The sequence below is a fragment of the Grampus griseus genome (genome assembly GCF_964374135.1).
Source record: "Grampus griseus genome assembly, chromosome: 16".
NCBI classification, from domain to species: Eukaryota; Metazoa; Chordata; class Mammalia; order Artiodactyla; family Delphinidae; genus Grampus; species Grampus griseus.
The window spans coordinates 69,314,410-69,325,601 of NC_139010.1; the positions used below are offsets into that span (position 1 = coordinate 69,314,410).

The 11,192-nt window shown below is 49.0% G+C and overlaps 1 protein-coding gene across 4 annotated transcripts in view; it reads left to right on the plus strand.

Annotated features, from left to right (window-relative positions):
• Nucleotides 1–7,227, plus strand: part of VTI1A (vesicle transport through interaction with t-SNAREs 1A) — a 357,901-nt gene extending 350,674 nt beyond the window's left edge. For all 4 annotated transcript variants that reach the window (XM_082673252.1, XM_082673250.1, XM_082673253.1 and 1 more), the window contains one exon: nt 3,675–7,227. Coding sequence is in view for 2 of the 4 variants with exons in the window: in XM_082673250.1 (XP_082529376.1) it covers nt 3,675–3,768 (94 nt within the window). In the remaining 2 variants the exon portion in view is untranslated. The remainder of the gene's footprint in view (nt 1–3,674) is intronic.
• Nucleotides 7,228–11,192: the final 3,965 nt, after the last annotated feature.

Genomic DNA, 11,192 nt, shown 5'->3' on the forward strand with positions numbered 1-11,192 from the left:
TCACATTCCATGGACTAAAACAGGTCACGTGGCCACATCTAACCTCAAGGGACAGGTGAGTGTGCCCAGAAATCAGGATGTGCGAGCTGGTGGATGTGGAAACGCCCACTACAGTGGAATTCCTGGGTTCCTGCAGCGCGAGCAGAGAGCTGTGCCAGGTGCCTGTCTGCTTACTTCCCTGTAACCAGTCTTCTGTGATTCCGGCTGCCACATGCAGGAACTTGTTTCTGGAGAGGGAGGAGACTGGCAATGGAAAGATTAGCTGCTCCCTGGGTTCCACACGGGGATCGGTATTTTCAACAATACTTGGTGAGTTCAGCCTCAAAGTAAATGGTTAATTCATCTTGTATCAACAGCACTGTGATTCATAAAGTAAACTTGGAGAATCCTTGATGTTTCAGGCCCACATTCCTTTTAATTTGGCCCTGCATTCTTTTAAGCCACAGCCTGCTCACTTAATAGAATGCAGCATGCAAATGCACATGTTTTTGCCTGGAGGCAATTTAGCCTCGCTGTTTCAATGGATGTCTTCTTTCAAGTGTATATTCTTTCTTAAATTATTTACTGGGTAAACACACTTTGCATTTTCAAAAGGGAGATTAAGACCGCTTGTGGCAGACCTAGTAGGATATAAAGCGCCCCCCACAACCTTGTCCAAAGTTAGAAGGAAGTTACTCTGGGCTTCCTCTAAAGTTCCTTCTCTGCTTCACGAGCTGGGAACCCCGCTTCCCAGCTTGTGGACCTGATTCTTTCCGGACTCTGCATTCCTTTCTGCTTTGCCTACAGCAATACCTACCAGCGGCCCCTGGCTGTGACGGTAGGCCAGGCCTCCTCACAGATGGGGCCCACCAATGCCAGCCTTTGTTTCCCTGTCCAGGCTGGCTTGGTCTTATTCACTCAAAGGCCCCAACAGCTCACTTTTCTGGCCCTTAGAGGTATTGTATCTGCCCAACACCTTTGAGGCCCAAAACTGGGTTGGTGGCCTGGCCAGAGTCAAGCTTACTTCCAATTCTGTCAGCTCCAACCCTTTTTTTTTGCCCCTCTACAGCCTTTGTCCCACATATCTTTGTTTGAAAGCAAATACTCTCTCCTGCTGACCTCTTCCACTGCCAGCACACAGTTCCATGCGGACCTTTCCTTCTCCCCGTTTGACCCAGTAGTGCTCTGAGAAGACACCGTGATACAGTGTTCCATCTTTGGGGAGTTTATGTCAGCTTTTAACTTCAGCCTTTTCTATGCAGACTCCCTGCGATTTTCCTGCAAATTAAATTTGCACAGGTTTCTTCTCCATTCTCCCTTGAATGGAATGATTACAATTACAGGGGCTGCGTTCTTTCATTATCATCCTTTGGACAGTTCTCCTGGGGGCCTACGTGCCAGTAACCGTGCCGAGTTCTGGGCTGGTGAAGTGAAGACTCCAGGCTCTGTGGACACACCAAGGTCTTTCTGAACGTCTGTGACCCAGTGGTGCCCTTCTTGGGATCAGGTGTGTGTGCACTGAGTGAGTTAAAGACGAGCTATTAGGAAAAATCATGGGTGAAACCCACTCTTTGCTTTGAGATGAGGGAAGCCCAATTAGGAAGACTGGGGAAGAGCTGAGGATTTAGGGATTCCTGTGTATTCATTTTTCTAACCATACCTCAGATTAAACAGGTAACACCCACAGTTAATCCTTAATAAATTAGCATCATGGATGCCTTGGGGCCCTCAACCCACAAATAAAATGGTTGTCATCCGGGAGACACACTACCGTGGATGACTTAAGGCAGAATTTTAAAGAGTTTTCATGCTTTTAATCTTCCATTTTGCTGATTTCCTTTGCAAGTGTGATGCGGGTGACTGTGGTACATAGGGATTTGACAGTGACTTGGGCAAATGGGATGTGTAGGGACTGTTCTGAAGACTTCTACCCCTTCCAGGGAAAAGGGGAAAAAATCAGTTTGGGTTTTAAATCAAGCCACCAAGTTACACCGATCAAGTGTCCGTAATTAGCCTCACTTTAACAAGCCACGAAGTCCCGTTTTTATTTATTTATTTTTGGGGACCGAGAATCTTCCTGGTTCCTGAGTAAATATGGCCTGTTGAGTCTGAATTAGCTGTCATCGCAGAAGAATTAATGTCAGGGCGCAGCCTTTCTAGTGGGGAAGGGAAGAAATAAACGAGACAGATCTTAGCTGAGCATTACGTGATAAATGAGGACCGAGCAGATCATTCATCTCCTTGGAGGAAAGTGGACACAGGCGCTAAAGCAGTTTTGCGGAAGACGTGTCAGCAAATGTGATCATTTTGTAACCTGTCAGGAGGAGAGGGAGCTGGTCCTTCCAGGGGGCCACGAGGGAGTGGGCTTGTCTGATGGGACCGTCTGCATCCATCCATTTAGGTTTGGGGAAGAAGGGGTTGCGCAAGGAAGAATGCAACTGAAACCACAAGGATGGTGTCATTCTTCCGAGAAAGAAACTCACCCAGAAGCTAGAAAAGACTGCGAAGGCCCTGTAGAGATTTCTTCTCGAAGATGTGAAGTTAGGAGGGTGGGGTCTCTGTTAAACCGGGGGCCTGGCTGGTCCCACCTAGTTCTTCCCATGGGAGTCCCCTTCCCACGTTCTGTGTCTAGACAAGGCAGCAGACCTTTTTTTCTCCTTGGTATTTGGAGGACGGGCAGATGGGGTTTGCTGTGGGGTCTTGACAACTGGATGAGCAGCGGGCCAGAGTGCCCAACACTCTGCCTCTATTTCTGCATGGTCGGTTCTGTGGGAGCGAGCGTGGGCAGGGCTGTTTGACCCAGCTTTTTCCCTTAGACAACCTCAATGAGGCATTCTGATATTCGACCTGTTTTCTCAGAATGAGGTAACAAAGTATGAAACAACTTCATCAGAAGCCCTCTGCAGGCGTCCTGGAGCTTGCGTCTGCACCCTGGCTCTCCTTCTGAGTCCCCAGGTCCCCATCTGCCTTTGGCAGAGCCAGAGCTGAGGGGACTGGAATCCCTAGAGGTGAGGGCCCACCAGCCAGAGCACACGAGGCACCCGAGTACTTTGTATTATTCCTCATTTCCATCTTTTTTTTTTTTTTTTTTTGCCACGGAGCACATGTAATGTTTCCTCTCGGCATAACGGAGCGTGAGCCCCAGTGACAGATGATGGTTTCATAGCCTGAGCTGCAAGCTTGACACTTGCTTCTTAATCTTGTCCTTTTCTTCCTAAGTCTCTCTTTTACTTTTCCCTGGGTATTTCTGTACAGGTAAGTACCTTACTGACATATGTTTCCTTGGAGTCTTTCACTTTCACGGGAAACACTGCAAAAAAAATGAGGCTTGTCTCACATGTTAAATTAAAAAGAGAAGCTCGCATGGGGCCCTTGATCACTGAAAGATTACTACATGGTACTCGGAGACCAGAAAGCCATTTGATTCGCTGCAGCTTCTCAGGAAGCATTTCTCCGGGTGCCTCGTGACAATCGCTGTGGCGTCGTTCGTTTGCTGGTGGATTGTTTGTGGAACCCCAGAGCTGCGTGGTCACACACACGCACGCACACAGGCACACGCACGCACACGCACATCCCACACTGGGCTCCCCACCCCCATCCGCGAAGCCCCCGTTTGATTAGCCGACCTGGTCTTACATAGTCTTTGTCCTTGGTTTATCTGTGTGAATCGCTTTTCCTCCTTTGCTCTCTCCTAGAATCATCCAGAACCGCGTCCTGATCGTCATTCTGGCCATCGTCCTGGTTATCACCATCCTGACAGCGATCACTCTTTCTGTCAGAAGACACTGATGTATCTGCTCTTCCTTGATAAACAGCGACCATGGCTCGTTCTGAGTAATTAAGACAAAATGGTCACATGAATCATTCTCTCGCGCTGACAGGGCCTGAATGACCCTCCCTCTCTCTCACCGCTGTTCAGCTGAAGTGCAAATAGTGTAAAAATATTTTCTATTCCTGTTTGCATGTGGGTTGGCTTCCTTTTCTAGGTTTGTCTTCACCCAGATTTGTTTTTCATAGGGGAAGGCGAATGTTTATTTGCCTTTTGGTAATTTCATCTACTGACCAAAATAGCCTCGGTGACATTCTTGCTTGCCCTGTGGACATGTCAGGGGTCCTGGTTTGGGAGAGGGCATGATGAGGCAGTCGTGGGGGCTTCTGATGGACTGTGCTGTTTGTCACACACTTCTTGTCACCGATCAGCCCTTCTGTGATGTCTGAGCATGAAAAATACAGAGGCAAGCAGCGGCCAGAGCCAGTGACCGGCCCAGCAAACCAGCCCTGTACCTCCCCAGGCATAATGAATATAGTCCACCTGCCTGAGAGCTTTCACTGTAAAGGTGGGTATTTAATAGCAGTTGTGCAGGAAATTGACTTAGCACTTTCCCTGTTTTTCTATGCATATATATATTTTTTTTTACCCAAGAATATTTTTTGCTAAGACTGCCCAATATCCACTTTTCACAACTTTGATTACTGGCTACAAGAAAGATTTCCTTGCCTTCCAAACATCCCATACTCCCCAGAATCTGCTGACAGAGAGAGCCCCGGCCTGGTATTTAATGGTGACCTCCTCTCCCCTGACCTGTGTAAGCATCTCTGTATCCTTTCCGTCTTAATGTTTGCACTGCCAAAAGCAGCCCTCATACATGTAAAAGGTCTGACAGGGTTCTCTCCACATCCATTCCAGTATGTAAAGAGAGCATGAATATTTCAGGAAGAGCAAGAATCTGACTCCTTCAGTGAGAAATTTCAAATGTGATTATCAATATGGTAGAGTCCTATAGGCTGATCCACTGGAAATAAACTTGATGGAAAATGTTCACTAACCTCCTTTAAAAGAATGAGGGATTGCAGCGCGTTACAAAAGGATGGCTTGAGTCTTTCACTAACAAACGTGAGCACAGCCTTCCTGAATTCACGATGTATTCAAACCTCTGCCATGCTTTGTGATTTCCTTTGGTTTCTTTCTGTCCGAGGTAACCGGGAATTGCGTTTAAAATGAGTTCATTTATGATCAGGCTTCAAGGTGCCCAAGCTGAGGTCATTCTCCCGCTAGTCATAAAGCAAAATGTGTTTTTCTTAAGACTTCATAGGCACTTACAGGGTCCTTTCTATCTTTTGAGTATAATTGGAAGCTTTGAATCCTTGAAAAGCAAACCTGTTCCCTTCATAAAAAATGCTAACCACCTGTGCCCATGGGCGGAGATCACCGGATGCAGCACTTGATTTTTTTTTTTTCCCTAACTCAGAGGAGAACCATTATGGTTTAGAGAGGAAATGCAGAATGGCAAAATCCACCCGAGAAACTGTACTCATCGAAACAGGCTAGGGCCTGCACGTGTTCAGGTAAATCATTTAGTATCGTGTAAAGAAAGCTGCAGCATTTGCTTCGCAGGGATGGTGTGGGATTTGGGCAGAGCGAGGTAGACCGGCAAAGGAGTGGGAAGGCTGTACTAATTTTCCTATCAGCGTAAGGGATCTATCTCAGCAAGAATCTTTTATTCTGATAACGGAATTCTGTACCTGCTAAACACATCGAAGAAACAATGAAAAAGCAGGGAAACAAGTAATCTCCTTCTCGTTTTGAAACTCTAATGATGGGGAAGTATTCTACCAACCTCTGGTGGCTTCCTTCGAAACAGTTGGTCTTAGCTAAAGTGTATAATCCGTCACCCAGCTACACCTCACGCCGGCCTCTTCCTAAGGCCACCTGGCAAGCCAGGTTGATCTGATCATCTAAACTTGCTGGCTCCTAAATATTTCATTAACACCTGGCGTTCATGTTGAACGAGGAAATGAGGAGGGACTGTATCGCTCGCCCTTCAGTGGCTTCTTCTTTAGGGTTCTATGTCATTATCAGCCCTTGCCTGAGATTTTGCCCCAATTCAACCCTGAGAGTGGGAAGAAGATGAACAGATAGCCCTTGGCCTAACAGCCCCATCAAATTCACCTCAAGAGCGACCCCCTAGCCCGGGATAGTGACCACTTTGTAGGAAGCTGGTCCGAAGGCGCCTGGCCCTCTCGAACGCTGCAGGACAGACTCAGAGGTGGCCCAAGGGAGGAAAATTGTTCGCCCTGCTCCCCTGGGGAAGGAGGAAAGCCCACGCGTTGGAAGCCATTCATAGAACTTGTGAAAGGTTCTAGGAACTTAATGTGAAATTGACGAATATCTCTAAAGTCAGGAGGCTTTGTTAAAAATTATGTTCAACGGAAGGGTGGGGTGTGGAAGAGGAGACGACGGAGGAAGAGGAAGGAGGAAGCCCTGGCCATATAAAATTCATGCAGACTAAACAGTTTCCCTGGCAGCGTAAATAAGGCGGATGCTGCCCCGCTCCAGAATCAAAAGCAATTTAATTAAAGTCTCTTAAGTCGTAAAGAGTTTTAAATGTTCCACGTTGAAGACGAATGCCGACGAATGCCTGCAAATGCAGCGGGCCTGACGTCAGCTGCCGGGCCCGGGCTGGGAGGCCGTTTGCTATTCTGTTTAAGGCAGGCTGGATTGTCTTATTTTGGAACGAGCTTGGTGGGGGGTTTGCTTTGCTACTGCTTCTGAGCCCTGAGCTTCAAAGGCTGAAATTAATGGTGAACAAAATTGTGCAGCTCTGGCCGTCCCATGCGGGGCAAGCCCATTGAGGGTTATCATTAAGTAAAGAAATAAAGAGGGGGAAAAAAGCCTGCCTGTTCCAAAAACCTCATCAGATAATGACCTCAGTGATTGGATTTTCATTACCAAACAGCATCCAGAGATTATCTACTCCACAGAAGAAAGGAGGGGGAAGGAAAAAAAAAGGAAAGAAAGGAAAGCAACCGTCTTTCTCTTCCTCTCTCCTTTTTTTTTTTTTCCTCTTTCTTTTGCACATCTTTTCTTTAAAACTGTCAGATCATTTCAGTATTTCAAATCCGAGGAAAACAGCCTGCCTGCTGCTGTATTTGAAGTTGTAATGGTGTCAAAAAGTCACGACTGACTGACAGCCGTCAGTCCCAGAGGGGCTCATTAAATCATAAAAACTTGACAAGGAAATAATTGCGCATCGCCAGCAACTTGGCGCCTGTTTAGACGTTTTTATTTTCTTTCATTATTAGTCCCCACCATTACGTTCATTAACAAATTGCATTAAACTGTTAAGGGCTAATGATTTGTTTATCGCTTTTTTATTATTATTATTATTTAAACCTTAGCTGTGTCATGTGGTACCCAAGCAGCCTCTTGCCATCATCCGACTGAATATTTTCCCACTCCGAGCTCTGGGTACTGTTGGAATATGAAATAGATTATTCATTACTCTCCTCTTTGCCGCTGATTTGGTTTCATGTAGCGTCTTCCACAGAGAAAGATGAAAACTTGTCAAAAATAGGTTATATCTTATTCGAAGGGGCAACAATAGCAGCAGGTACAGGCACACTTTAATATTTAATTAAGGCGGATGTTAACCCCTTTAAATGACTTTAGGTGTAAGTTCTATTCAAATGCGGAAGACAAAAATAATTGTTCTTAATTTGCAACCTGTTCGGCAGGCACTCTCATGGAGATAGCTGGAAATTTAGAGCAGCATTTTTAAATAATGAAATTTCCTATCATAAATATTTATAGCCGTTTGTCTACGTAGTTGAGAATTAACTACCAGCCATGATTTCCTCATCTCTTTGGTTTGAACGGCTACCCGGTGGGGCACCCAGTGCTTGGGAGTGGAGATGGCTTTCCTGGGAGAGATGTGTGTCCAGAGCCAAGGACTGCTGGTTGGTTATGGCTGGGGCTGGTTTCCGAGGAACCGCCGTGAGTCCCCTGTCTCTGGTCCACTTGCCTCCCCCTTTAGCTGAGTGTGTGGTTGGAGGACTCCGGTCTGGAGTGAAAGTAAGTAGGGACTTCTCAAAGGAACACATGTGTGTCCGGCTGGCTGGTGCTGGGAGGGTGCGATGGGGGCACGTCTGGGCCATCCCTGTGTCATCAATGAGCTCATTGCAAACAGTGCTTTCCTAATAGACAACAGAAGCAGCACTTTCCTGGGGTTGACCTTCCACCTTTTTTTCCTTTCTGTGAAGTGTCTGGCTTTTCCATGGGCTGTGAGCCTGCGGGAAAAAGTTCCAATATCATCATCATCATCCTAAGTCAGAAGTCAATGGCATCTTCCATGCTGTAACTGCTGGACGCATCTGGTCACCCTGTTTGATTCGATGAGTTCACATAACCATGCAGCCACTCTGAGAGCCCTGGTTCATTGGCAGAGCTGGGGTGTTCTGGTCAATATCAGGGAATGGGGAGTACTTTTCTCCCAGCCTCTTTCTACTTCCACCCCGCCCCATCCCCAGAGAGACCAGACCCCTTGGGCAGCTTCTCTGTGGATGTGAAGGGGAGAGATGGTACACGTTCCTTGCCCAGCACAGCACCTCTCAGCATCACCCACACAAGGACAGATGGCACAGGAGGGACCAGCAGGTGTGAGCCAGGTGAGGCCTGGCCTCAGCCTCATGGATCACTGTGGGCTTAGAAATGGCAGACACACCAGGGTCTGGGGGATCTCAAGCCTCCATTTCAGTCCACTCCAAATTAGCCACACGACAACTTGCCACCTTTGGAATGGACTCTATACCTCAGCAAAAGGCTTGCTCAGAGTCGTTTTTCCAGAAAGAAGGAAGGAGGAAGACTGTGTAGTGAGCCATCCCCAGTCTGACTCCGAGAGACACTGGTCGAGGTTACTGCCTGAGATGAGGGGGCGGCCCTCAACCTTGGCCTCGCCCTATGCCATAACTCACTAACCTGAAACGAAACCCCAGGAAACTCTTGTTTATATGACTTTACTCTGCCTGCAGCACATTGGACTCAAACCAGTGGTACCTGCGAGAGGCCACCCACATTATGTGAATAGTCAGGTGGCTCTTAGACGAGATGTCAGCCTTTTTAAAATGGGGTAGGCGACTGTGTACACGGACAGCTCAGAAAAGTTCTTAAAGCCGTCGGCACTGCACCCTAGAAGGGAGCCATTGAAGGATAACCGAGAGCAGCCAGGTACTGGCAAGAGAATAGGGTGTGCAATTAGAGCCAAGGCTGGATACAGGGTCCCGAAACGGGTGATGGAGCCAACGTCAGTGTCCTCTCCTGTTGTGCTGGAGGAAAGACACAGTGAGTGCGGAGAGAGACTGCCCATGTCTGTGAGCATTCCAGGTCAGTAACAGGTGAATGTTCCAGAGCCAGCTTCCCAGAGGCAAGTAGGGCAAAAACAAGATGGTGGGGCAACCAAGAAGGTGGGGCAACCATGATGGTAGGGCAAACCAAGACGGTAGGGCAAACCAAGATGATGGGGCAAACCAAGATGGTGGGGCAGCCAAGATGGCAGGACAGGAATGGCAGTGTATGAGGTTGGGAGTGTATGAGGAGGTAAGGAACAGGCAATGTGCAGGTTAAGGATGGAGATGGTTAGGGGGCCTCATCCCAGGAAGTAGCCAAGAAGGAGGAACACAGGCAAGTAGGCCCCACTTTGCGCCACTCTGGGCCCCTCCTTCAGAAACAGCCAAAGGAGAGGAAGGGCAGAGTGCATATCTCCTAGAACCCTGGCCCAAATCACACGCAACCACTGTTGCCTTGCCTCATGGGTCTCCCAGCAAGCTGTGGGGAAAGCACTTCTTTATCCTGAATCACCTCGCTACTTGCGCTGCATAAATAACCAAGATATCACAGAGACGGGGAAAGGGCCAAGGAGCAGAGCTCCGGCCTGTGATTCTGTGAACCCATGCAGCACTCCTTCCCTTCATCCCAACAAGGCCCTTTGGCGTGAATAATAGCCCAGCGGCCCCGAAGCCTGTATTGATCGACCGCGCACTCTCCTCTGCTGAGAGCTGCCTGGACTTTCCTGGGGGCAGGACAGGCACCGCTCAGTGCGGCGCACCCCCTATGTCCCCCGGCCTCCCCAAAGTGTACGCAGGAGGGGACAGGACCAGGGGAGCCAAGGTTCTCCTCCAGCTCAGTGCTGCTTTGTGGCCTCAACTTTTTTGTTTTTAACTTATGTTGCCAGGAAAAGTATCTGAGTTGGAGATAAGTGGTTTTTGCATGACAAGGTCCCAAAGAGTTGAGAACGAATACAACCTCGGGCTCCAGCTTCTTTCCAGAAAGTTCTGCCTAAGATCCTGGCCTCAGAGGCGCCCTCAGCTGACACTTACGGAGGCCTACCGTATACCCACCATTGGGCTCGGCAGTGCGCCTCACTGTGCTGCATTTTCCTCTTAATTTTCCCTGTCTTACATCATCAGAAGGGAGAGGAGCTGAGAATGTGGCTAGAATCCATCACCTCCTTGGGAGACGGGAGCTGCTGCTAAATTCAGTGGAGAAGCGTAGGCCGTAGGCTGGTAAAGGCGGGGACAGAAGCCGGCCAGCCCCACTCCCTGAGGCTCCGACCACACTGCCCCCTTCCCTTGTTTGCTTCTCTTCTAGACACAGGAGGTGGCCAAGGCCTTGGCCCTCCGAAGGGTGTACAATTGTAAGGTCAGCCAGGGCCCTGCATGGTGACACCCTATGGGCTGGCTGGGAGACACCTGAAATCCCACCTTTAAAGACTCCTCCTTTGGTTTCTGACCTTGGACCCTGGAAAAAGGCAGATTCATAATCCCCCAGGCAGCTTCATCAACGACCGATCCCTCTGGATGAACCTTTCCGGTCTGACCGTTTCCTGTGGGAGATTTGGCATTTGGGGGAGAAGCAACCCACCACTCAAGGGAGTAGTTAGCGGTCTTTGGAAGAAAGAAGAGAAGGGAAGGGGGCCTGGGTTCCCTGGGACCAGCTCTCTGGAGGTTTCTCCTGGCATCAGCTACCCTTCTGGGTAATGCAGGGGTTACCGGGGACACAGCCTTGCCCCAAAAGTCCACACACACCCGGCCAGGGCCCAGGGCTGCTCAGGCAGACACGGGGCTTCTGAGAACACGTGCATTCTGCCGAGAGAGGTAACAGGTTGAGGGCCCTGGGACACCTCCCTCAGCAGTGCCCTTGCTGAGAAGGAGAGCAGAACAGGGAGGGAGGTGTGCCGTTAGCACAGTTTACCTTGGGGCCCAGCAGATACGTCCTTCCGTGAGCTGCTCCAACCTCCTGCCCAGGTCCTGCTGAAGGTGACAGGAGGCCAAGGCCACTGCGGTGCACAATTTGACATTTAGGGAAGAGCCCAGACGGCTCCCTTATGCCCTGAGCAGACCCTCCCCACACTGCCCTACCCAGGGGTCTTGGCACAGCG